The 23,985-nt window shown below is 43.4% G+C and overlaps 1 protein-coding gene across 3 annotated transcripts in view; it reads right to left on the reverse strand.

The window, feature by feature from the left end:
* LOC115129318 (receptor expression-enhancing protein 2-like) overlaps positions 1-20,916 on the reverse strand; it is a 54,850-nt gene extending 33,934 nt beyond the window's left edge. The window contains exons 1-5 of one of the 3 annotated variants that reach the window (XM_065018511.1): positions 20,200-20,916; positions 17,714-17,786; positions 12,652-12,728; positions 9,245-9,365; positions 4,655-4,768 (exon numbers count right to left, since the gene is read on the reverse strand). In XM_065018511.1, coding sequence (XP_064874583.1) covers positions 4,655-4,768; positions 9,245-9,365; positions 12,652-12,728; positions 17,714-17,786; positions 20,200-20,231 — 417 coding nt within the window. In that variant the 5' untranslated portion in view covers positions 20,232-20,916. Of the gene's footprint in view, positions 1-4,654; positions 4,769-9,213; positions 9,366-12,651; positions 12,729-17,713; positions 17,787-20,199 lie in introns of those variants that run through there. The other 2 variants (XM_029659535.2, XM_065018512.1) reach the window with 2 other exon arrangements.
* Positions 20,917-23,985: the final 3,069 nt, after the last annotated feature.

Consider the following 23,985-nt stretch of genomic DNA (forward strand, 5'->3'; position numbering starts at 1 on the left):
ATAACCACAGACAACACGACAAACATGACCAGGGTTTTTGAAGAGTTCCCAGATCTGTGGCTTGGGTGCTTTGGCCATCATTTGAACCTGGCCATCTCAAAAGGATCTGAAAATTCAGAGAGGTGACACAGCAGTCAAGGCCTGCCGTCATCTGGTCCAAGGCTTCTCATGGAGCTGGAAGGAGAGAACTGAGAGAAAAGCAAGCTGCCCTCAACATACCACAGAAGGCTCTGATCCATGATGTTGCGACCCGATGGGGGATCTACAGTCGTAGCAAAACATTTTGAAAATGACCCAAATATGAATTTTCACAGGTTGCTGCTTCAGCGTCTTTAGGTATTTTTGTCAGATGTTACTATGGAATACTGAAGAATAATTACAAGCATTTCATAAGTGTCGAAGGCTTTTATTGACAATTACATGAAGTTGATGCAAAGAGTCGATATTTGCAGTGTTGACCCTTCTTTTTCAAGACCTCTGCAAATCGCCCTGGCATGCTGTCAATTAACTTCCTGACTGATGGCAGCCCATTCTTGCATAATCAATGCTTGGAGTTTGTCAGAATTTGTGGGTTTTTGTTTGTCCACCCACCTCTTGAGGATTGACCACAAGTTCTCAATGGGATTAAGGTCTGGGGAGACTCCTGGCCATGGACCCAAAATATTGAAGTTTTGTTTCCCGAGCCACTTAGTTATCAATTTTGCCTTATGGCAAGGTGCTCCATCATGCTGGAAAAGGCATTGTTCATCACCAAACTGTTCCTGGGTGGTTGGGAGAAGTTGCTCTCGGAGGATGTACCATTCTTTATTCATGGCTGTGTTCTTAGGCAAATTGTGAGTGAGCCCACTCCATTGGCTGAGAAGCAACCCCACACATGAATGGTCTCAGGATATGCTTTACTGTTGGCATGACTCAGGACCGATGGTAGCGCTCACCTTGTCTTCTCCGGACAAGCCTTTTTCCGGATGCCCCAAACAATCGGAAAGGGGATTCATCAGAGAAAATGACTTTACTCCAGTCCTCAGCAGTCCAATCAATGTACCTTTTGCAGAATATCAGCCTGTCCCTGATGTTATTCCTGGAGAGAAGTGGCTTCTTTGCTGCCCTTCTTGACACCAGGCAATCCTCCAAAAGTCTTCACCTCACTGTGCTTGCAGATGCACTCACACCTGCCTGCTGCCATTCCTGAGCAAGCTCTGTACTGGTGGTACCCCGATCCCGCAGCTGAATCAACTTTAGGAGACGGTCCTGGCGCTTGCTGAAGTTTCTTGGGCGCCCTGAAGCCTTCTTCACAACAATTGAACCGCTCTCCTTGAAGTTCTTGATGAGCTGATAAATGGTTGATTTAGGTGCAATCTTACTGGCAGCAATATCCTTGCCTGTGAAGCCCTTTTTGTGCAAAGCAATGATGACGGCACGCGTTTCCTTGCAGGTAACCATGATTGACAGAGGAAGAACAATGATTCCAAGCACCACCCTCCTTTTGAAGCTTTCAGTCTGTTATTCGAACTCAATCAGCATGACAGAGTGATCTCCAGCCTTGTCCTCGTCAACACTCACACCTGTGTTAACGAAAGAATCACTGACATGATGTCAGCTGGTCCTTTTGTGACAGGGCTGAAATGCAGTGGAAATGTTTTTTGGGGATTCAGTTCATTTGCATGGCAAAGAGGGACTTTGCAATTAATTGCAATTCATCTGATCACTCTTCATAACATTCTGGAGTATATGCAATTTCCATCATACAAACTGAGGCAGCAGACTTTGTGAAAATTAATATTTGTGCCATTCTCAAAACATTTGGCCATGACTGCACAGACTTGAGCGTTTCCTCAGCCAACAGCAGCCAGTCTGTGCGACCCTGGCTGGAGAAAGAGGAATATGGCATCTAATGCCCAAGGATGCCGACATAAGTGTCATGGAGCAACTGTGCCAGCAAGTGCCATGCACTTGCCTCAGAGACACGAGTGACACTGTCAGTCATCAAGCCTGTCCTAGACCACATCACCCGTGATGTTCTGGTGGGAAGGATATGGATCCATCCCTGACGAAGGAGATGAAAAGGGTAATGACAGAAGGCCTTAACAACAGATGCAAAGAGAGTCAATCACATGGCTTGTTTCATTGACCCCCGCTGCAAAATGAGCTTTTTAGATGAGGCTGCAAAAGTTGACACTGACAGCTGTGTCCAGGAGGCCTTGAAGCAGGCAGGTGCACCACCAACACCACCACAGCGACATCGGAGGGGAAAGGCCTGGCTGGGTTGCTGAGAAACATTACCTCAACAAGGCAGCAGAGAGGTGAAGAGGGTCAGATTCTGACCTCCCCAGAATACAGAGTGAAAGAAGAGATCAAGGTCTACCCGTCTCTGCCACCCATTCCAGCAGAAGAGGATCCACTGGTGTGGTGGAGGGGCCATGCATCAGAGCAGCCTCACCTTGCCAGGGTTGCCAGGAAGATTTTGTGGATCCCAGCAACCAGTGTGCCATCAGAGAGAGTGTTCAGTGCCAGCGGGCACATTTTCTCCTAGCAGATCACTACTTAAACCGGGCAAAGTAAATATGCGGACATTTTTACATTTCAATCTCAAGTGAACAAAGATGCAAACATACAGGATGTTAGGCCAGCAGCACTGGATGTATTTATGAAGGAGAGAACGGACATACAATCAGTGCTGTTCATTGGATGCGTTTACATATATGGTTGTGTTGTTCTTACATGCACATTGGATGCGTTTACATATATGGTTGTGTTGTTCTTACATGCACATTGGATGCGTTTACATATATGGTTGTGTTGTTCTTACATGCACATGGGATGCGTTTACATATATGGTTGTGTTGTTCTTACATGCACATGGGATGCGTTTACATATATGGTTGTGTTGTTCTTACATGCACATCGGATGCGTTTACATATATGGTTGTGTTGTTCTTACATGCACATGGGATGCGTTTACATATATGGTTGTGTTGTTCTTACATGCACATGGGATGTGTTTACATATATGGTTGTGTTGTTCTTACATGCACATGGGATGTGTTTACATATATGGTTGTGTTGTTCTTACATGCACATGGGATGTGTTTACATATATGGTTGTGTTGTTCTTACATGCACATGGGATGTGTTTACATATATGGTTGTGTTGTTCTTACATGCACATGGGATGTGTTTACATATGGTTGTATTGTTCTTACATGCACATGGGATGTGTTTACATATATGGTTGTGTTGTTCTTACATGCACATGGGATGTGTTTACATATATGGTTGTGTTGTTCTTACATGCACATGGGATGTGTTTACATATATGGTTGTGTTGTTCTTACATGCACATGGGATGTGTTTACATATGGTTGTATTGTTCTTACATGCACATGGGATGTGTTTACATATATGGTTGTGTTGTTCTTACATGCACATGGGATGTGTTTACATATATGGTTGTATTGTTCTTACATGCACATGGGATGTGTTTACATATGGTTGTATTGTTCTTACATGCACATGGGATGTGTTTACATATATGGTTGTATTGTTCTTACATGCACATGGGATGTGTTTACATATATGGTTGTATTGTTCTTACATGCACATGGGATGTGTTTACATATGGTTGTATTGTTCTTACATGCACATTGCTTTACTTGTGTTGCTTTTATATGCACATTTGATTTGCTTACTTAAGGTTGAGTTCATTTAAACCTGCACTAGGGAAAACATTTACCTCTCATGGCCACGTGGTGCCATCTTTAATGTTAATGTTATTATTTTAATGTTTATGCACACAAAAAGTGCATAGCGCTGCTCATTTTATTTGTTGGTTTTCAATATAAAACTTGGTGAAATGATTTCAGTGTGTCAGTACTTTTTGAACATTAACAGCACATTTTAACAATACCGCGATAATACTGATAACCGTGATCATTTGGGACACTGTAATCGTGGTATGAAATGTTAATACCGTTTCATCTCTAATAGTAGGCCAAGTCTACCTACATATTTATTGAAAAAGGCTACGGAAAACAGGGATAGGCAAGTCATTCGGCATGTCGCCCAGCTGTGCGCTGCCAGTCTTGTTGAAATAGGTTAAGCTATCTGTAAAAAAATCTAAATATATAAAAACTACTGTCTGTCACATCATGATGTCATTGCCATCGATGTCTGTCAAACATAATTGATTTCCGATTACATCGTAAAATCGCTTAACCCTACAAGACACCAGAGTTATTTATTGGCAAGAGCTCTCAAACTATACAATAGACACCATCACTAACATTGATATACAGACGTATTGGTATGACCAGGGCTGTTACTGTGACCATATTACAGCCACACTGGCAGGCAAGGTAACTAAGCTTCTCAAACTGCCCTCTGATGCAGTTGGTCATTAGTAGCTTAACAAACTTGCTAACAGCCTGGTACTCAGCATTCTATTGGCCGGTACTCAAGCACCTCTAATCACTCTGACATCAATGCAAATGCATCCGAACAACACACAGCATGGTATATGCCCATGGGACGCAATATATCTTCACACTACCACAAGGAAACACCATATGCAGACAGACACACACATTACCCTGCAGAGAATACACATCTCAAACATGATGACACATAGACACACACCTCTGGCCAGGGCCTTGCTTACCTTGCTAGCTGCGGTGACGGCAGCAGTAGCAGCCAAGTTCAGACCTCTCTTTCCAAACCTCATCATAGTCTCATAACTACGGTCTTTAGCCTGGGTGATGTACTGATCGATCTCCTACAGGACAGAAGAGGGTGGAGACAGAGAAACATACTGTATGAGTCAATGCATCTAAAGTTGAATTTGCAAGCTGACAGAGAGCTGGATCTTATTGTGACCTCTAACCTTCTCCTTGTTGGACAGGGTTAGACGTTACCGATATATCGTGCATCCCTAAAGGTAAGTATATCGGAATCAGACGATATTAACTAAAAATGCCAGTATCAGCCCGACGTCTAGTTTAACGCCAATGTGCAAAACCGATGTCAAAGGTGACGTGCATACCTAGATAACGCAGGTAGATGTCGTGCATACCTATATAACGCAGGTAGATGTCGTGCCTACCTATATAACGCAGGTAGATGACGTGCCTACCTATATAACGCAGGTAGATGACGTGCCTACCTATATAACGCAGGTAGATGACGTGCCTAACGCAGGTAGATGACGTGCCTACCTATATAACGCAGGTAGATGACGTAACTACCTATATAACGCAGGTAGATGACGTGCCTACCTATATAACGCAGGTAGATGACGTGCCTACCTATATAACGCAGGTAGATGACGTGCCTACCTATATAACGCAGGTAGATGACGTGCATACCTATATAACGCAGGTAGATGACGTGCATACCTATATAACGCAGGTAGATGTCGTAATGGCGCCATGAAAAATACAGCGCTACACAGCATTCCTAACCTAGTCCACAATGTCTGCTGTGTGGATCTATTTTGAAGTTTCAAAGGAAGATAAGAAAAGGGCCATATGCAACATTTATGCTGCTATTATTTCCCGAGAGGGAGAAAGTGAAACCTTTCAATACCACAAACCTAATTGCTCATTTGAAAGTGCATCACCCCCAGACGTTCAGCGACTACTTAGAACAAAAGCAGAAAAACTAAGAGCACATTTCCAACAACAAAACAAGTTTATGTCGAGTTGTCATTTGAAAGAGTATGACTCAGAAGCGAAATCCATTAAACGCCAAGACAATGGAATTCATTGCCCTCGACAATCAACCGTTCTCTGTCGTGGATGATGTTGGCTTTCGCCGACTGGTGGAGCACCTCGAGCCCCAGTACACACTACCAAGTAGGCGTTATTTTTCAGATGTTGCCCTGCCAGAGTTACACATATATTGTTTAAACTCACATCCATGAGCTCAGGGATGCAAACTAGTGAGGGCCCAAAAAGTGGACTTCTTTGTTGTTGCAAAAATCCCTCCTAGGCTGAAATGCAGGTTAACTAATTAAAGAAAAATAATATGATCTAAATGATCAGTCTCTGTGTGTAAAATAAAAAGTTGTTCATGTGAACTTAACTCACAGATAAACAAATGTAAAGAAAGCAATCCAATGTTATTTGTTGCCTAGACTTCACTGCAAATGACACTCAAGCCCTGAGAAAAAAGCAATACACTAATATTGCAGTTAGCCATGACAGCCTTTATAATAGAACACTTCTGACCACACACACATCTAAATATTGCACTTGGGTAAAAACATGTCAAGTAGAAATAGAATGAAACAAACAGGCATTCTATTTTTGCTCTATTATAATGGCCACTATAGTAGACATCGATCAAGTGCACAGGCTGTGTGTGCAAAAATAACATACACCGATTTTAAAAATGTAATAATCCCCCCTTACTCACACACGTGTTATTGTCAAGTTCAACACAACAAAAGCAATATCTTTGGGCTACACTGCATTGTACACTTTCTGCCTGTGGACATGTGTTCTACAATGTGCCAGCAGAGCATGCTGCCCTTTGTTGTCATAATTGAGCTCTTTCAGGCAGAGAGTACACCTTACATTACCCTTTTTATCCACTGTATAGAAGTGAGAAAGCGGGAACGTGTGTGCTGTTCCTTTCACCTCTAGTGGCATCCAGCTTAAGCCAGGCCCAGCTCCAGCTTAAGCCAGGCCCAGCTCCAGCTTAAGCCAGGCCCAGCTCCAGCTTAAGCCAGGCCCAGCTCCAGCTTAAGCCAGGCCCAGCTCCAGCTTAAGCCAGGCCCAGCTCCAGCTTAAGCCAGGCCCAGCTCCAGCTTAAGCCAGGCCCAGCTCCAGCTTAAGCCAGGCCCAGCTCCAGTTTAAGCCAGGCCCAGCTCCAGCTTAAGCCAGGCCCAGCTCCAGCTTAAGCCAGGCCCAGCTCCAGCTTAAGCCAGGCCCAGCTCCAGCTTAAGCCAGGCCCAGCTCCAGCTTAAGCCAGGCCCAGCTCCAGCTTAAGCCAGGCCCAGCTCCAGCTTAAGCCAGGCCCAGCTCCAGCTACACTTGTTTAATAACAAGCAACTCATTTTCACATAATTCTCACATTCTGAAAACTAACCACATACTGTAAACGGGAAAAAAATTGTCCACAGATAGTAGTTAGTTCATTAGCTAGTTAACATGCCACACAGATTGCCCGGGTCCAGTAAGCAACTAACACGTTATAACTTGAGAAACGGCAAGGAGTCGTATAACGTTACCAGTTAATATTATAGCGAATTGGTTAGGTTACTAACGTTAGCCGTCTGACTTTATTAGCCAGCCAATTTTCCCACTTTGATCAGAAATGTTGGCTAATGTTGCCGAACATTTCTCTGGCTGGCAAACGGATCATTCGATCCAGCTAGCAAGACACTTAACAATGCTAACGATACTTGTTCCACCACACTTTTTCCCTCACCTCAAACTTTCCAAATGCCAGTTGTTTTTGGTTACAGCTCATGAAGTACACTTCATCACCTTCTCAACCTCGTCTCCGTGGTCAGACTTCTCACCTACCTCTTAGTTATTGTTCAGGGGACGTGCTGCTGTAAGTTAGCTGGTAAACTGCCTTTCAACTCTCCCTCATCTTTCCAGAGCGAGCGCTGATGCTGTAGCTAGCCAATTTCTTCTCCTTCAGTTGTGTGCTGCATTCTGTTGTTATGTGAACGATTGGCTGAGCCTTGGATACAGCCAGTATTGCTCCAAACGCACATCACTAGTTCGCATACAGCCAGTAGTGATCCAAATCCCCCACCCAAACTATCCTCATCGGATCTACACAAATCACGTAGGTCACCTTTATTCGATTCAAAACTGTGAATTTTGGCAAAAGGTGACTGGTTTGCATCCCTGATGAGCTATTAGCTTCACGACTGACATTTGGACCCGCGATATCAGTCCTATGAGCATGCCGAGCCTGACAGCACAGTGGGTCGACGAGGATTTCGTACTGAGGAAAGCCGTATTGCATGTTCAAGAATGTGCTGGTTTTCATACCACTGCTGCCATTTCAATGGCATTTGAGAACATGTTTGAAACATGAACACACTAGCTAGCTCCATTCGAACAACTGACTGGAGAAATAAGCTCTTCAACTGTGTCTGTAGCAGACGTGATACCCTCTGTCATGGCATTGAAACTCCTGTGCAACAAAACTGCCCACACAGACCTTGGGGTTAAAACTTGCAAAAGTACTTGAGTATGTAAACAAGGGATTCCGTGGCATTCTCTCTGAGACTCTATACTGTGTCGCCACCATGCTCCAAGCTCGGTACACGGACCGCTACTTCGATGCAGACATGAAACAGGGATTCCGTGGCATTCTCTCTGAGACTCTATACTGTGTCGCCACCATACTCCAAGCTCGGTACACGGACCGCTACTTCGATGCAGACATGAAACAGGGATTCCGTGGCATTCTCTCTCTGAGACTCTATACTGTGTCGCCACCATACTCCAAGCTCGGTACACGGACCGCTACTTCGATGCAGACATGAAACAGGGATTCCGTGGCATTCTCTCTGAGACTCTATACTGTGTCGCCACCATGCTCCAAGCTCGGTACACGGACCGCTACTTCGATGCAGACATGGAACAGGGATTCCGTGGCATTCTCTCTGAGACTCTATACTGTGTCGCCACCATGCTCCAAGCTCAGTACACGGACCGCTACTTCGATGCAGACATGAAACAGGGTTTACGTGGCATTCTCTCTCAGACTCTATACTGTGTCGCCACCATGCTCCAAGCTCGGTACACGGACCGCTACTTCGATGCAGACATGAAACAGGGTTTACGTGAAATGTTACAGACACAGCTGGACAAGATGGAAATGGACACAGTGACAGTGCGCACCGAGGAAGAGGCCACGGACAGAGAGCTGAAACTTCACTGCTTGACATGTATGATGAAATCCTGGTTGAGAATGAAACGACAGCAACGAAACAGCACAACAAGTAAGTGAAAGAAATAGGTTTTGATTATGTTTTACTGGTAATGGGGGACATGGATAAATGCCAACAAAATAACATTTTGGTCAGTGTGTATTTCAACTATTTAACATTTACATTTAAGTCATTTAGCATTTAACTGTACTAGAATGCTTAAAAGGCCGCTAAAAATTGTAAGAATCTATCGGTATCGTTTTTTTTGGCAAGGAAAATATCGGTATCGGCCCAAAATGTAATATCGGTGCAGCCCTAGTTACCTTCTCCTTATTGGACAGGGTTAGACGTTACCTTCTCCTTATTGGACAGGGTGGGGTGGACAAACTTGCGGTAGAGCACACTGGAGCCCTTAGTGTACGGAGACAGGAGCCAGATCACAAAGGCTATCTTCAGCTCAAAGTAGAAAGGAAACCTGCATGAACAACCACACCAAAAGGAGTGTTAATAGACAGGAAAGAAGAATGGTTGTGGGCTACAATTTTACTGAAACAATAATTATTTTCTCTTTCAGGCACTAAAGGGTTTACCAAGTGTTTGCTCTGATATCCTGGTACTTTTCTGAAGGCAATACGCCACGACAAATGTAGACAATCAAATCGAACTTGATTTAAATATATCAAATCCTAGTGAGCACAACATATTAAATACTTTTAACAGCTTGTCAACCAAAATAGGTAATTTCAATGTACAGTACCAGTCAAAAGTTATCACATCTACTCATTCAAGGGTTTATCTTTATTTGTACTCTTTTCTACATTGTAGAATAAGTGAAGACATGAAATAAAACTAATGAAATAACACATGGAATCATGTAGTAACCAAAAAAAAGTGTTAAACATGTCAAAATATGAGATTCTTCAAAGTAGCCACCCTTTGCCTTGACAGCTTTGCACACACTTGGCATTCTCTCAACCAGCTTCATGAGGTAGTCACCTGTAATGCATCTCAATTAACATGTGTGCCTTGTTAAAAGTACATTTGTGGAATTTATTTCCTTAATATGTGAGCCAATTAGTTGTGTTGTGACAAGGTAGGGGTGGTATACAATAGATTGTCCTATTTGGTAAAAGACCAAGTCCATATTATGGCAAGGACAGCTCAAATAAGCAAAGAGAAATGGCAGTCCATCATTACTTTAAGACATGAAGGTCAGTCAATCTGGAAAATGTCCAGAACTTTGAAAGTTTCTTCAAGTACAGTAGCAAAAACCTTCAAGCGGTATGATGAAACTGGCTCTCATGAGGACCGCCACAGGAAAGGAAGACCCAGAGTTACCTCTGCTGCAGAGGATAAGTTCATGAGAGTTACCAGCCTCAGAAGTTGCAGCCCAAATAAATGCTTCAGAGTTCAAGTAACAGACATCTCAACATCAACTGTTCAGAGGAGACTGCGTGAATCAGGCCTTCAGGGTCGAATTGCTGCAAGGAAACCACTAAAGGACACCAATAATAAGAAGAGACTTGCTTGGGCCAAGAAACCCAAGCAATGGACATTAGACTGGTGGAAATCGGTCCTTTAGTCTGATGAGTCCAAATGTGAGATTTTCGGTTCCAACTGCCATGTCTTTGTGAGATGCAGAGTAGCTGAATGGATTATCTCCACATGTGCGGTTTCGGCCGTGAAGCATGGAGGAGAAGCTGTGAAGGTGTTTAGCTGGTAACACTGTCAGTAATTTATTTATAATTTAAGACACTTAACCAGCATGGCCATCCCATTTGGTTTGCGCTTAGTGGGATTATCATTTGTTTTTCAACAGGACAATGACCCAAAACACACCTCCAGGCTGTGTTAGGGATATATGACCAAGGAGAGTGATGGAGTGATGCATCAGATGACCTGGCCTCCACAATCACCCTACCTCAACCAAATTGAGATGGTTTGGGATGAGTTGGAACACAGAGTGAAGGAAAAGCAGCCAACAAATGCTCAGGACATGTGGGAACTCCTTCAAGACTGTTGGAAAAGCATTCCTCATGAAGCTGGTTGAGAGAATGAAAAGAGTGTGCAAAGCTGTCATCAATGCAAAGGGTGGCTACTTTGAAAAATCTAAAATCTATTTTGATTTGTTTAACACATGTTGGTTACTACATGATTCCGTGTGTTATTTCATAGTTTTGATGTCTTCACTATTATTCCACAACGTAGACAATACAAAAAAAAGAAGTAAAACCTTGAATGAATAAGTGTCCAAACTTTTGACTGGTACTGTAAATATACACTACATGGCCAAAGGTTCGTCGAACGCCGACACGGCCGCCAGGTGTGTTTCCCCCGACACATTGATGCGGCTGGCTACCGGGTTAAGCAAGCAGTGTGTCAAGAAGCAGTGCGGCTTGGTTGGGTTGTGTTTCGGAGGATGCACAGCTCTCGACCTTTGCCTCTCCCGAATCCGTACGGGAGTTGCAGCGATGGGACAAGATTGTAACTACCATTGGATACCATGAAATTGGGGTATATATATATATATATATATATATATATATTATTAGGTTCGTCGAACATCTCATTCTAAAATCGTGGGCATTAATATGGAGTTGGTCCCCCTTTTGCTGCTATAACAGCCTCCACTCTTCTGGGAAGGCTGTCCACTCGAGCATTAGGGAGGTTGGGCACTGACGTTGGGCAATTAGGCCTAGCTCGCAGTCGGCGTTCCAAATCATCCCAAAGGTGTTTGATGGGGTTGCGGTCAGGGCTCTGTGCAGGCCAGTCAAGTTCTTCCACACCGCTCTCGACAAACCATTTATGTATGGACCTCGCTTTGTGCACAGGGCCATTGTCATGCTGAAACCAGAAAAGGCCTTCCCAAAACAGTTCCAACAAAGTTGGAAGCACAGAATCGTCTAGAATGTCATTGTATGCTGTAGCATTAAGATTTCCCTTCACTGGAACTAAGCGGCCTAGCCCGAACCATGAAAAACAGCCCCAGACCATTTCTCCTCCTCCACCAACCTTTACAGTTGGCACTTTGCATGCGGACGGGTAGCATTGTCCTGGCATCCGCCAAACCCAGATTCATGTCGGACTGCCAGATGGTGAAGTGTGATTCATCACTCCAGAGAATGCGTTTCCATTGCTCCAGAGTCCAGTGGTCGCGAGCTTTACGCCACTCCAGCCGACACTTGGCATTGCGCATGGTGATCTTAGGCTTGTGTGTGGGTGCTCAACCATGAAAACCCATTTCATGAAGTTCCCGACAAACAGATCTTGTGCCGATGTTGCTTCCAGAGGCAGTTTGGAAATCAGTAGCAAGTGTTGCCATTTTTTACACGCTATGCACTTCAGCACTCGGCAGTCCCGTTCTGTGAGCTTGTGTGGCCTACCACTTCGCGGCTGAGCCGGTGTTGCTCCTCGACGTTTCCATTTCACAATAACATCACTTAAAGTTGAGCGGGGCAGCTCTAGCAGGGCCGATGTTTGACAAACTGATTTATAAAAGGTGGCATCTGATGACAGTGCCACGTTGAAAGTCACTGAGCTCTTCAGTACTGCCAATGTTTGTCTATGGAGATTGCATGGCCGTGTGCTCGATTTTATACACCTGTCAGCAACTGGTGTGGCTGAAATAGCCGAAACCACTCATTTGAAGGGCTGTCCACTTTTGGCCATGTAGTGTAAATTGTTTTTCATATGGATGATCCTAGGGGCTATTGTTCTAAATGGCTGTAGGGCAGTGGTCAGAGATGACCCACGTGACTCACCAGGACATGAACAAGTCTGTGAGGGTCTCCACCGTCGTGAATAATGCAAACACTATCCAGTACATCATCCATTTCACCTGGACACACACGATATAGATGGGAGAGAGCATCACATATAGACCAAAGCATAGCCTACAGTAAGCAGTCACTGCCAAACAAAGGACGGAGAGAGTATCAACACCTACTGCAATATAAATAGTGAGATGTGGATGAATCCTAAAATGTCACACTGACAGAGTGAAAACATCTCATCTAAATATATCGGCATATGAAAAATATAAAGCAATAAACCCAGCGAGGGAATGCATTGAATAGGCTGAGAGGATGAGTCACATTTTAATGTCATACAGTGCATTCGGAAAGTATTCAAACCTTTTCCACATTTTGTTACGTTACAGTCTTATCGCAAAATGGATTAAATGTTTATTTTTCCTCATCAATCGACACACAATATCCAATAATGACAAAGAAAAAAACAGATTTTTAGAATGTTAAATTAAAATATATTTACATAAGTACTCAGACCCTTTACTCAGTACTTTGTTGAAGCACATTTGGCAGTGATTACAGCCTCGGGCCTCCTTGGGTATGACGCTACAAGGTTTGCACACCAGTATTTGGAGGTTCTCTAATATTTCTCTGCAAATCCTTTCAAGCTCTGTCAGGTTGGATGGGGAGCGTAGCTGCACAGCTATTTTCAAGTGTCTCCAGAGATGTTCGATCGGGTTCAAGTCTGGGCTCTGGCTGGGCCACTCAAGGCCATTCAGAGACTTGTCCCAAAGCCACTCCTGCATGGTCTTTGCTGTGAGCTTAGGATCGTTGTCCTGTTGGAAGGTGAACCTTCACCCCAGTCTGAGGTACTGAGCACCCTGGACCAAGTTTTCATCAAGGATCTCTCTGTACTTTGCTCCGTTCATCTTTCCATCGATCCTGACTAGGGTTGCACATTTTGGGGAATATTCAGAGGTGGAAACTTTCCGTGGGAATATATGCAAATTAATATTAATACCATTTACATGTAGATGTTTTTTGCATTGGATATATTTACCATATCATATGGACACAGAAACATAAACCTTTCCCTTATCATAAGTAGACAATTGCAAAGGATTAAATCCTTCAAATATACATTTTAAAAACAATTTAGTTACGAATTGAACTTTAATTAAATGAGTTGACTCGTCACATGGGATGATTTCACTGAACAACAAAATATTGAATGATGCATCGCATCTCCCAAAAACGTTTTCAACATACATCTGTAAAATGATAGTCGAGAAACTAAAGCTTTGGTTGTCTTCCTCTCGGGCTTCCATGTCTTCTCCCTGGACCTCCTCAATGTCCACCTATTGAAAGTTAGACTCTGAAGCCTCATCTTCACTGTCACTTTCCAACCTTGTTGAGGATGGCTCGTTGTCAGGCTCAAAAAGACTCAAATTTGCCCGGATGGCCACCAATTTTTTAACCCTTGCATTGGTCAGCCTGTTGTGTGCTTTGGCGTGTGTGTTCCCAAACAAGGACCAGTTGCGCTCTGAGGCAGCTGATGTTGGTGGGATTTGGAGGATGGAAGCAACAGGGGAAAGAGCCTCAGATCCACAAAGTCCCTTCCCCCAGGTGGCTGATGAGATATGTTGGCACGACTGCCATATTGCATCTCCATCCCAAAGCCCTTGCTTGGAAGTGTACTTTGCCAGACTGCCAAGAACCTTGCCCTCATCCAGGCCAAGGTGGTGAGACACGGTAGTGATGACACCATAGGCCTGTTGATCTCTGCACCAGACAGGATGCTCTTGCCAGCATACTTGGGGTCCAACATGTATGCTGGGGTGTGTATGGGCTTCAGGCTTCTTGATGTATTTCAGAACTGCAGTTTCCTCTACTTGGAGCAACAGTGAAGTGGGCAGGGCAGTACGGATTTCTTCTCTTACATCTGCAAGCAGTCTGAACATCAGACAGGATGGCATTGTCTCCCTCAATCCATGCAATGGCTACTGCTATTGTTTCAGGCTACTTACCACTATCTCTCAAAATACATAATCCAGGAGGATGACAGCACCACCCCAACGGTTGTTGCTGGGCAGCTTTAATGTGGTGCTCTTATTCTTCCCACCTCGCTTGGTGAGGTTGATTGCTGCTATAACTTGATGGCCCTTCACATACCTAACCATTTCCTTGGCTCTCTTGTAGAGTGTATCCATTATTCTCAGTGCCATGATGTCCTTGAAGAGCAGATTCAATGCATGAGCAGCACAGCCAATGGGTGTGATGTGAGGGTGGGACTCCTCCACTTTAGACCAAGCAGCCTTCATGTTCGCAGCATTGTCTGTTAGCAGTGCAAATACCTTCTGTAGTCCAAGGTCATTGATGACTGCCTTCAGCTCATCTGCAATGTAGAGACCGGTGTGTCTGTTGTCCCTGGAGTCTGTGCTCTTGTAAAATACTGGTTTAGGGGTGGCGATGATGTAGTTAATTATTCCTTGCCCACAAACATTTGACCACCCATCAGAGATGATAGCAATACAGTCTGCTTTCTCTATGATTTGCTTGACCTTCACTTGAACTCTTTTGAACTCTGCATCCAGCAAATTAGTAGATAAAGCATGTCTGGTTGGAGGGGTGTATGCTGGGTGAAGAACATTAAGAAATCTCTTCCAATGCACATTCCTGTGAGCATCAGAGGAGAACCAGTTGCATACACAGTTCGAGCAAGACATTCATCAGCATTTCTCTGACTATGTTCCTCCATTGAGTTAAAAAACTTCTGATTCCAGGAGGACCATGAGCTGCTGCTATCGATAAGGTGTCCGATTCATCATTTTCACCTCGAATAGGACTTTTCCTGTAAAGAACAGAAACAAATGAGTAAAAAGTAATAATACAATTCCATGTACAGATAAATAGTTAAGCAGTTAGACTAAACAACTCATTTGTAAGATAAATGTTTTCAAATGAAACATATGGAAACAGGTGAATTAACACGCAGTTAGCAAGCTCAAGCTAGCTAAAACCGCCCTGGTTGCAAAAACTAACTAGCAGAAATTGTTAACAAGTTAGAAATGATTTAAACACACTTTGCTGTAGGCTACGATTTACTAGTTAACAAAAAATCATGCATGTCCTATAAAATATATTCACCCCACCCAGTATTGTAATAAAAAACTTACCTTGGCTCAGACAGTGTAGTAGTGTTGGCTCAATAGCATCCCATCCGTGTGCAAGATCTTGAGAGCTGTACATGTGATGGAAGAATGCACTGTGCATGCAGAAAGCATGTAGTCCTTGGCTCAGACAGTGTAGTAGTGTTGGCTCAATAGCATCTCATCCATGTGCAAGATCTTGAGAGCTGTACATGAGATGGAAGAATGCACTGTGCATGCAGAGGGTTGAAATTCCATTGAATTGTGGATAGTTAAACCAAAATATGCCACAAGACCTAGAATTGCCTTATGTGTATCCCACAAAAAAAGATTCACTGTTTTATAAGCTAACGTTTTTGATGAATTTAAGCAAAATTCCCCAAAGTCCCGGGCTTAACTTCCCATGGAAAATTCCCGGAAAGTTTCCTACCCTTTGCAACCCTAATCCTGAGGAGTGGCTTCCGTCTGGCCACTACCATAAAGGCCTGATTGGTGGAGTGCTGCAGAGATGGTTGTCCTTTTGGAAAGTTCTCCCTTCTCCACAGAAGAACTCTGGAGCTCTGTCAGAGTAACCATCGGGCTCTTGGTCACCTCCCAAACCAAGGCCCTCCTCCCCTGATTGTACAGTTTGGCCGGGCGGCCAGCTCTAGGTGCCTTTTGGCAAACTCCAAGGGGGGTGTCATGTGCCTTTTACTGAGGAGTTGCTTCCGTCTGGCCATTCTTCTCTGATCGTTGAGTTTGGCAAGGCTGCCAGCTCTAGGAAGAGTCTTGGTGTTTCCAAACTTCTTCCATTTATGAATGATGGAGGCCACTGTGTTCTTGGGGACCTTCAATGTTGCAGAAATTTTTTGGTACCCTTCACCAGATCTGTGCATCGTCACAATCCTGACTCGGAGCTCTACAGACAATTCCTTTGATCTCATTGCTGGGTTTCTGCTCTGACATGCACTTTCAACTGTTGGACCTTATATAGACAGGTGTGCCTTTCCAAATCATGTCCAATCAATTGAATTTACCACAGGTGGACACCATTCAAGTTGTCGAAACATCTCAAGGATGATCAATGGAAACAAGATGCACCTAAGCTCAATTTCGAGTCTCATAGCAAAGGGTCAGAATACTTGTCTTTTTTATACATTTGCAAACATTACAAAAACCTGTTTTCACTTTGTCATTATAGGGTATTGTGTGTAGATTGATGAGGAAATGTTTTTATTTAATCTATTTTAGAATAAGGCTGTAACGTAACAAAATGTGGTTAAAGTCAAGGGGTTTAAATACTTTCCAAATGCATTGTAGGTACACAGCACAGGTCAAACGTGTGATGTTATATAAATAGGTATTTCTACTGTTAAATCATTACAGAAAAGAGAAAAGGATAGCAAGGGAAAAAGAAGAGATGGGCGGGGAAAAATGTCCTCTGCATCTCATCTCCCTCTCGATCTATCCCTTCCTCGCTCTATCTGCATGTGCCCCAGCTCAAATATTGAGTGGGTGGGGGGGGGGGGGTTCCATAGCAACCAGAGGGAGGAGAAGGCTCAGGAGACGAGAGAGCTTGGCAGAGCTAGGCAGAGGGCCAGAACACAGAGTTCCACTCCTCCTCCTCCACCACCCTCCTCTTTCTCATGCCTCTGCTCCCTAACAGGAATGAGGTAAGCTGGGAGGCTCCCATTTTAAACAGATACTGTTTAAACTTGTTTAAACTGCTCTCTCATCCTCAGAAACAATGGAAACTGGCTGCAGCGCATTGGAGAGGGTGAAAGCCATTTTAAAACCATCATAACTTTGTCCATTGTATTATCTCAGTATGAATATATGAAATAACTACAAGAGACTTAAAATATTTAGCCCATCACTGAAGATGTTGTAAAGACATACTAATACACTGCAACAATAGAGTTACAGTATTCAAGTACAAAACTCACATATTCCTTCACATTCTTTGTCTTGACGGCCTTGTATGAGGAGTAGGCCGGGTAGAGGGTCCCGAAGGCCAGGCTGAAGAAAGAGGAAAGTCAGAGAGGAATGGGTCAGAGGTTAGGGGTTAAGGTACAGTAAACAACATCACCCGGGCAACATGACCTCAGGGTAGTAACACTGACCAAATGTTTCCCTCTGTTTCAATATGTATCCAGTAAAATGTGGCCTAACACCTGATTCCAGTCTAAAACCCATGATCTCAGAGTCTACATAAATAGGTTGCTTTGAGGGAAAGTAGGCCATATTCTGGGCAGTTCTCAAAATATCATTCTAGGTTAGCCTAGTTAGGGCACCTGACCCGCTCTATTGCAATAACAGATGGTTACATTTAGACAAAGGGCAATAGTTTGTTGGAACAAATAATCAGTTCAGGAAGCAGAAGATTGAAAAATAATGGAAAACGCTTCTGCTACTGATAGATGGACCAAACACACAAGGATAACGGCAGGTCATCGTATGTGAATATGGCTGCAACACACATGGGAATAAAAGCCACACACACATCGCACTCTGTCCTGTCAGCCCGGCTGCATGGAAATTACTGCTGATGTGACAGGAAACTGAATGCTGAGGGAGGGGAGAGCTGGGAGGACCACGCCTGCTACCTTTCTGCCCATCTGCCACACAACCATGTGAAGGCTATGGGCATTTCTACCACTCTAGGTTCATGTATTCCTCCTTTCTGTCCACATTTTCTCACCTCTCGGGCTTGGAAATATTTCCCGCTATGGGTTTCCCTTGTTCCATCTGTGAGTTTCTCATGTGCACAGAGTCTGTGCGTCTGTCTGGGTCTTTATATGTCTGTGATTTGCCCAGTCATGCTGCCAGGGCTGCTTTGCTCTACTCTGCGCTGTAGCTGTCCAGTAAGAGGAGACGCGTGGCAGGCCAGAGGCAAGGTTCAGACTCCCACAGCAGGCACCCAATGTCTGTCTCACTCCCAGACTCCTCTCTGCTCTGTCCCATATCTCAACTCCATGCTGTCCAATGACCTCAAGGGGAGACAGAAGAAATGGCTACCAAGCACTGAGCAGGCTCAGATTCCCAACTCTTCTGTGATTAGACCTATCGACTGTAATTATACACGCAGATTAAGTGGAAATGTATAGCCATCTGTTGTTGGGCACTTTGGCTTGTAGTGTCCAATTCAGTTTTTACAAGCCCAGCAACACAGAGTTTATGCTAACATATATACCGAGTGAGAATGAGTATGACAGTGACTTTCATACTAGTACACAAAGATAAAGACAGGGTTGGCCAATCCCTGGGGATAAGCATCATCTTGTTTACAGGCCCATTCAATCATGTTTGTTTGGTCTCTAACACATGATTACCTGCCACAGAATGAGCCTTAAACCCTCTACACTAAAGTTAGGGTTGGCTCAGATGTTATTGGTTACGTAATCCAATGAAAAATCAGCTACATCAATGACATCTATTCAGCACAACCTGTGCATTTAAAAAAATAGAAGGCAGGCTCCGCTCTTTACATCTGAGATTTAGGTAACTATAAAACTATTAAAGTTGTGGCTCTCATTTTATGCCAAGATGACAATTGCTACTGATGACATGATGAAAACAAAACATTGTTTGACAGAAACTGCCCACACAAATCCTACCACCTGAATACAACACTGACTAACAATCACAAAGAGCTGATAACAGCTAGATATATTCTGGGGGTTTGTAGGGTAATGACTGTGTGTGTGTATGACTCAACTGTATAAAGAGCTGTTGACTAATCTAGCTGTCAGGGTACAGGTAGGCCTATCCTAGCTGGCTCATTACAACATCTGTGCCTCCCTCTTGGGTCTCACCCCTTATCGACACGTAACATCATGAGAATCAGGTCAGATCTTGACGTTATCGGTCCAGGTGACACGCAGTGGGAATGGAAGAGCTTCAATGTCTCTGGATGTCAGTGTCATGCTAGCAATGCAGTTTCTGCCATGTGTTTTGATGATCATCACGCAAACCTTACTAAAAATGCACTATCCGCCGTGCGTGATCAGCAAATATTCAAGACTAGAGCATTTTGTTTTACTGATTTACAATAACAACCACAATATGAATTGACAAATTGGCTTCAGTGAATGGCATAAGCAAGCGTGTTAGCTAGCTAATTAATTCCACCTTCACTTGGCTAGCAGCGTTATCATTTGAGCTAACTACCTAGCTAGCCAACGTTCGCACTGGTAACGGTGTTGCTCTTTGCCTACAAAACTATATTTGTGAAACACCAGTGGTCAACATACCCATTTCAGCACCATGGGCTATAAACCAACAACGACAATTCAATTGCAAGCAAATTAGCAGGTTCGCTGTCATTCTGGCTATCGAGATAACGCACGATCTGGACACAAGCCATGGCAGCAGTAGTTAGTATAGCAGGAGAGCGAATACAACAAACTGATGCTGCCGAGTCCATACTCACACTACCATCCTGGAGATAATCCACGACACCATCTTGATTGTAGTGAGCTTTTCCTTATTCTCGGAAATCTAACTACCTAGCTACCCCCCATTCCTCTGCCAACGACCGTGTTGTTGTGATGCGAGTGCCTGCTGCTGTTCTGATGTGCTATATGTTACTGACAGGTAGCTAGGCTGCTGTGTGGTGATTTGCAGCTCGCCAACGATTCGTTCTTTTTTGAACGACTCTTTTTACTGATTTGAGTCATAATTCTATTTCCCGAGTGACTCGTTCATTTTAGTCGTTTATTTGACCTGCTGGCCTCAATGAATTCTAGCAGGGTTAATACACGCACCGATCAACTGTCTATCAGACAGCATAGAAAATGAAAATACGTGTTTAGAACTGATAATTGACCCATAGTGCAATAATGAATGCAATTAATTTGGTATGTGCAATAATGAATGCAATTCAATTTGTTATGATGTAGAACCAAAACATACTCTGCTCATCAAACTCCAATTTAAGAACGAATCGTTTGGGGTGCTGCAGTTCACGAACGATATTGTGATTATCATCAAGGCAGTCAAGCAATGCATTCTGCCAAGAGTCGTCCTGTTGCGGCCACAACTAGACCTCGTTTCAAATGTACCAAGAAAACATCTTGTGTGTCTAGCAATCAACAAATGTACATTGTTTAAAGAACGCTTTTCAAAGTCTCAGTCGCATGACAGCTGCAATAAGCCGTTGGGTGAAACGAGACTGCTTGACGAATCATGACTATTTCAAGTTTTCAGTTCATTGTTCGCCGGGTAGGCGGTCCTGCGTGCTCTGGGCATTACTGACTCAAATGAACGAAATGAGTCGAAAGATTCGTTCTTTTGACTGAACGAGTCGAAATGATCAGTCATTAAAAAGAGCCGAACTTCCCATTACTACTATTGTGATTTTGGATCCGCTGTATTCAAATCACTGTAATTTCTCTTAACGGGGCACGTCCACCCTGTTTTGTCTACCCCGCAGAGAAGGCAACTGGTTACTGCCATAATTAAATTTGTCCTATAACTAGGATTGGAATTAATTAGTGTAGCTATGCAGACAAGACCAAAAGGCTATGTACAGTGAGATGTCAGATGCACCGATGTCCCAGACAGTGCTTGATACTGTGTGTAGGCACCAAAGATGTATATAAACCCTGGATTGCTGAAGCTTTGTATTGGCCACAGAGGCTTTAAAGCCATGGTTCGGCCATATTGGCAGTGACCAGAAGGAGAAGTCCTCCATAGAGCCCAACAGTGGAGGTGTCATAATTCCTATAAAAACCTAGCGTCAAACAGGGAAATGGTTCCAATCGTTTTTCCACTATTCATTTTTCCCATAGGGGATTTTAGAAACACTTAAAATAAGGTCTGTGTTTCGTGTAGGCTTACGCTGGTGTGATGTTTTGATGACCATGTAAATCACTCTCAGACAAGGTGACTATTAATATTCAAATCTATTTACTCTCAGATTTTGAAAATGCTAATTAGCATCAAAGTAGGTATCATGCAAAACAACAAATCCCTGCAAGCTCCTGAAAACCATCTCTTGCTGACACCTTTGCAAACAGGTATTGTGTTCATTTAAAATTTGCACAAGGTTCACATAATTGTCAATTTGAAGAAATGTAGCCAATTTATTACTACTTTTAGTTAACATTAGATAGTTAATCCAGAGCACAGGCAGCTGGTGGCACCTTAATTGGGGACGACAGGCTCATAGTAATGCCTGGAATGCCATTATTTGAATGGTATCCAACACATCAAACAAATGTTTTCCATGTTTGATGCCATTCCATTCAATCCATTCCAGCCATTATTATGAGCCATCCTCCCCTCAATTGCTTCCTGTGATCCAGAGATTCTTACATTTATCTTGATTCAGAAGTCTCATCATGTGTCAAAGCCACATTAACGTTTCCTTTTTGGGGAGGCTAAATACAGACAAATATATTGATGAAAATCACCTTGTCCTTGAGAGATTCACACGTTTATCAAAACGTCACACCAGGGTAAGCCGACACAAAACACAGCCGTTACTTAACATGTTTCTAAAATTCCCTATGGGAAAAACGATTGGAACCATTTCCTTGTTTGACAAAATTACACGCATTTGTTTTTTTGCTGTGGTGAAGACCGTAACACTCATCTCAAATTATACTTTAAGGAAAATGTTTTTACATTTTTGAATTTTAAATGTTTGTTTAGCTCAAATAATAATTTTAAAGTATGCATTAAGCGGTCTAATATACACGGAACAAAAATATAAACGCAACATGTAAAGTGTTGGTCCCATGTTTTGTGAGCTTAAATTTTTTTTAAAACACAGACATTTTCTATACTCAACAAAATGCTTCTCTAAAATGTTGTGCACAAATTTGTTTCCATCCCTTTTTAGTGAGCATTTCTCCTTTGCCAAAAATAATCCATCCACCTAACAGGTGTGGCATATCAAGGAGCTGATTAAACAGCCTGATCATTACACAGGTGCACCTTTAGCTGGGGACAATAAAAGGCCACTTTAAAATGTGCAGTTTTGTCACACAACACAATGCCACAGATGAATCAAGTTGAGGGCATGCTGACTGCAGGAATGTCCACCAGAGCTGTTGCCAGATAATTACATTTGAATTTCTCTACCATAAGCTGCCTCCAATTTGGCAGTATGTCCAACTGGTCTCGCAACCGCAGACTAGGTAACAACGCCAGCCCAGGACCTCGGCATCCAGCTTCTTCACCTGCGGGATCGTCTGAAGTGGGGTGCTGAGGGGTATTTGTCTGTATAAAAATATTTTTAAAAGAACTTTAAAAAACTGATTGGCTGGGCCAAGCTCCCCCGTGGGTGGGCCTATGCTCTCCAAGGCCCACGCATAGCTGCACCCCTGCCCAGTCAGGAGAAATCCATAGATTAGGGCCTAATGAATTTTACATTTGACTGATTTACATTTAACATTACATTTAAGTCATTTAGCAGACGCTCTTATCCAGAGCGACTTACAAATTTCTTATATGAACTGTAACTCAGTCAAATCTTTGGAATTGTTGCATGTTGCATTTATATTTTTGTTCAGTATAAATGTGGCCAAATCAAATGTAGACAATATACACTGCTCAAAAAAATAAAGGGATCACTAAAATAACACATCCTAAATCTGAATGAAATATTCTTATTAAATACTTTTTTCTTTACATAGTGTGCTGACAACAAAATCACACAAATTATCAATGGAAATCAAATTTATCAACCCATGGAGGTCTGGATTTGGATTCACACTCAAAATTAAAGTGGAAAACCACACTACAGGCTGATCCAACTTTGATGTAAGTCAAAATGAGGCTCAGTAGTGTGTGGCCTCCACGTGCCTGTATGACCTCCCTACAACGCCTGGGCATGCTCCTGATGAGGTGGCGGATGGTCTCCTGAGGGATCTCCTCCCAGACCTGGACTAAAGCATCCGCCAACTCCTGGACAGTCTGTGGTGCAACGTGGCGTTGGTGGATGGAGCGAGACATGATGTCCCAGATGTGCTCAATTGGATTCAGGTCTGGGTAACAGGCGGGCCAGTCCATAGCATCAATGCCTTCCTCTTTCAGGAACTGCTGACACACTCCAGCCACATGAGGTCTTGCATTAGGAGGAACCCAGGGCCAACCACACCAGCATATGGTCTCACAAGGGGTCTGAGGATCTCATCTCGGTACCTAATGGCAGTCAGGCTACCTCTGGCGAGCACATTGAGGGCTGTGCGGCCCCCCAAAGAAATGCCAC

The sequence above is a fragment of the Oncorhynchus nerka genome, linkage group LG5 (genome assembly GCF_034236695.1).
Source record: "Oncorhynchus nerka isolate Pitt River linkage group LG5, Oner_Uvic_2.0, whole genome shotgun sequence".
Classification (NCBI taxonomy): domain Eukaryota; kingdom Metazoa; phylum Chordata; class Actinopteri; order Salmoniformes; family Salmonidae; genus Oncorhynchus; species Oncorhynchus nerka.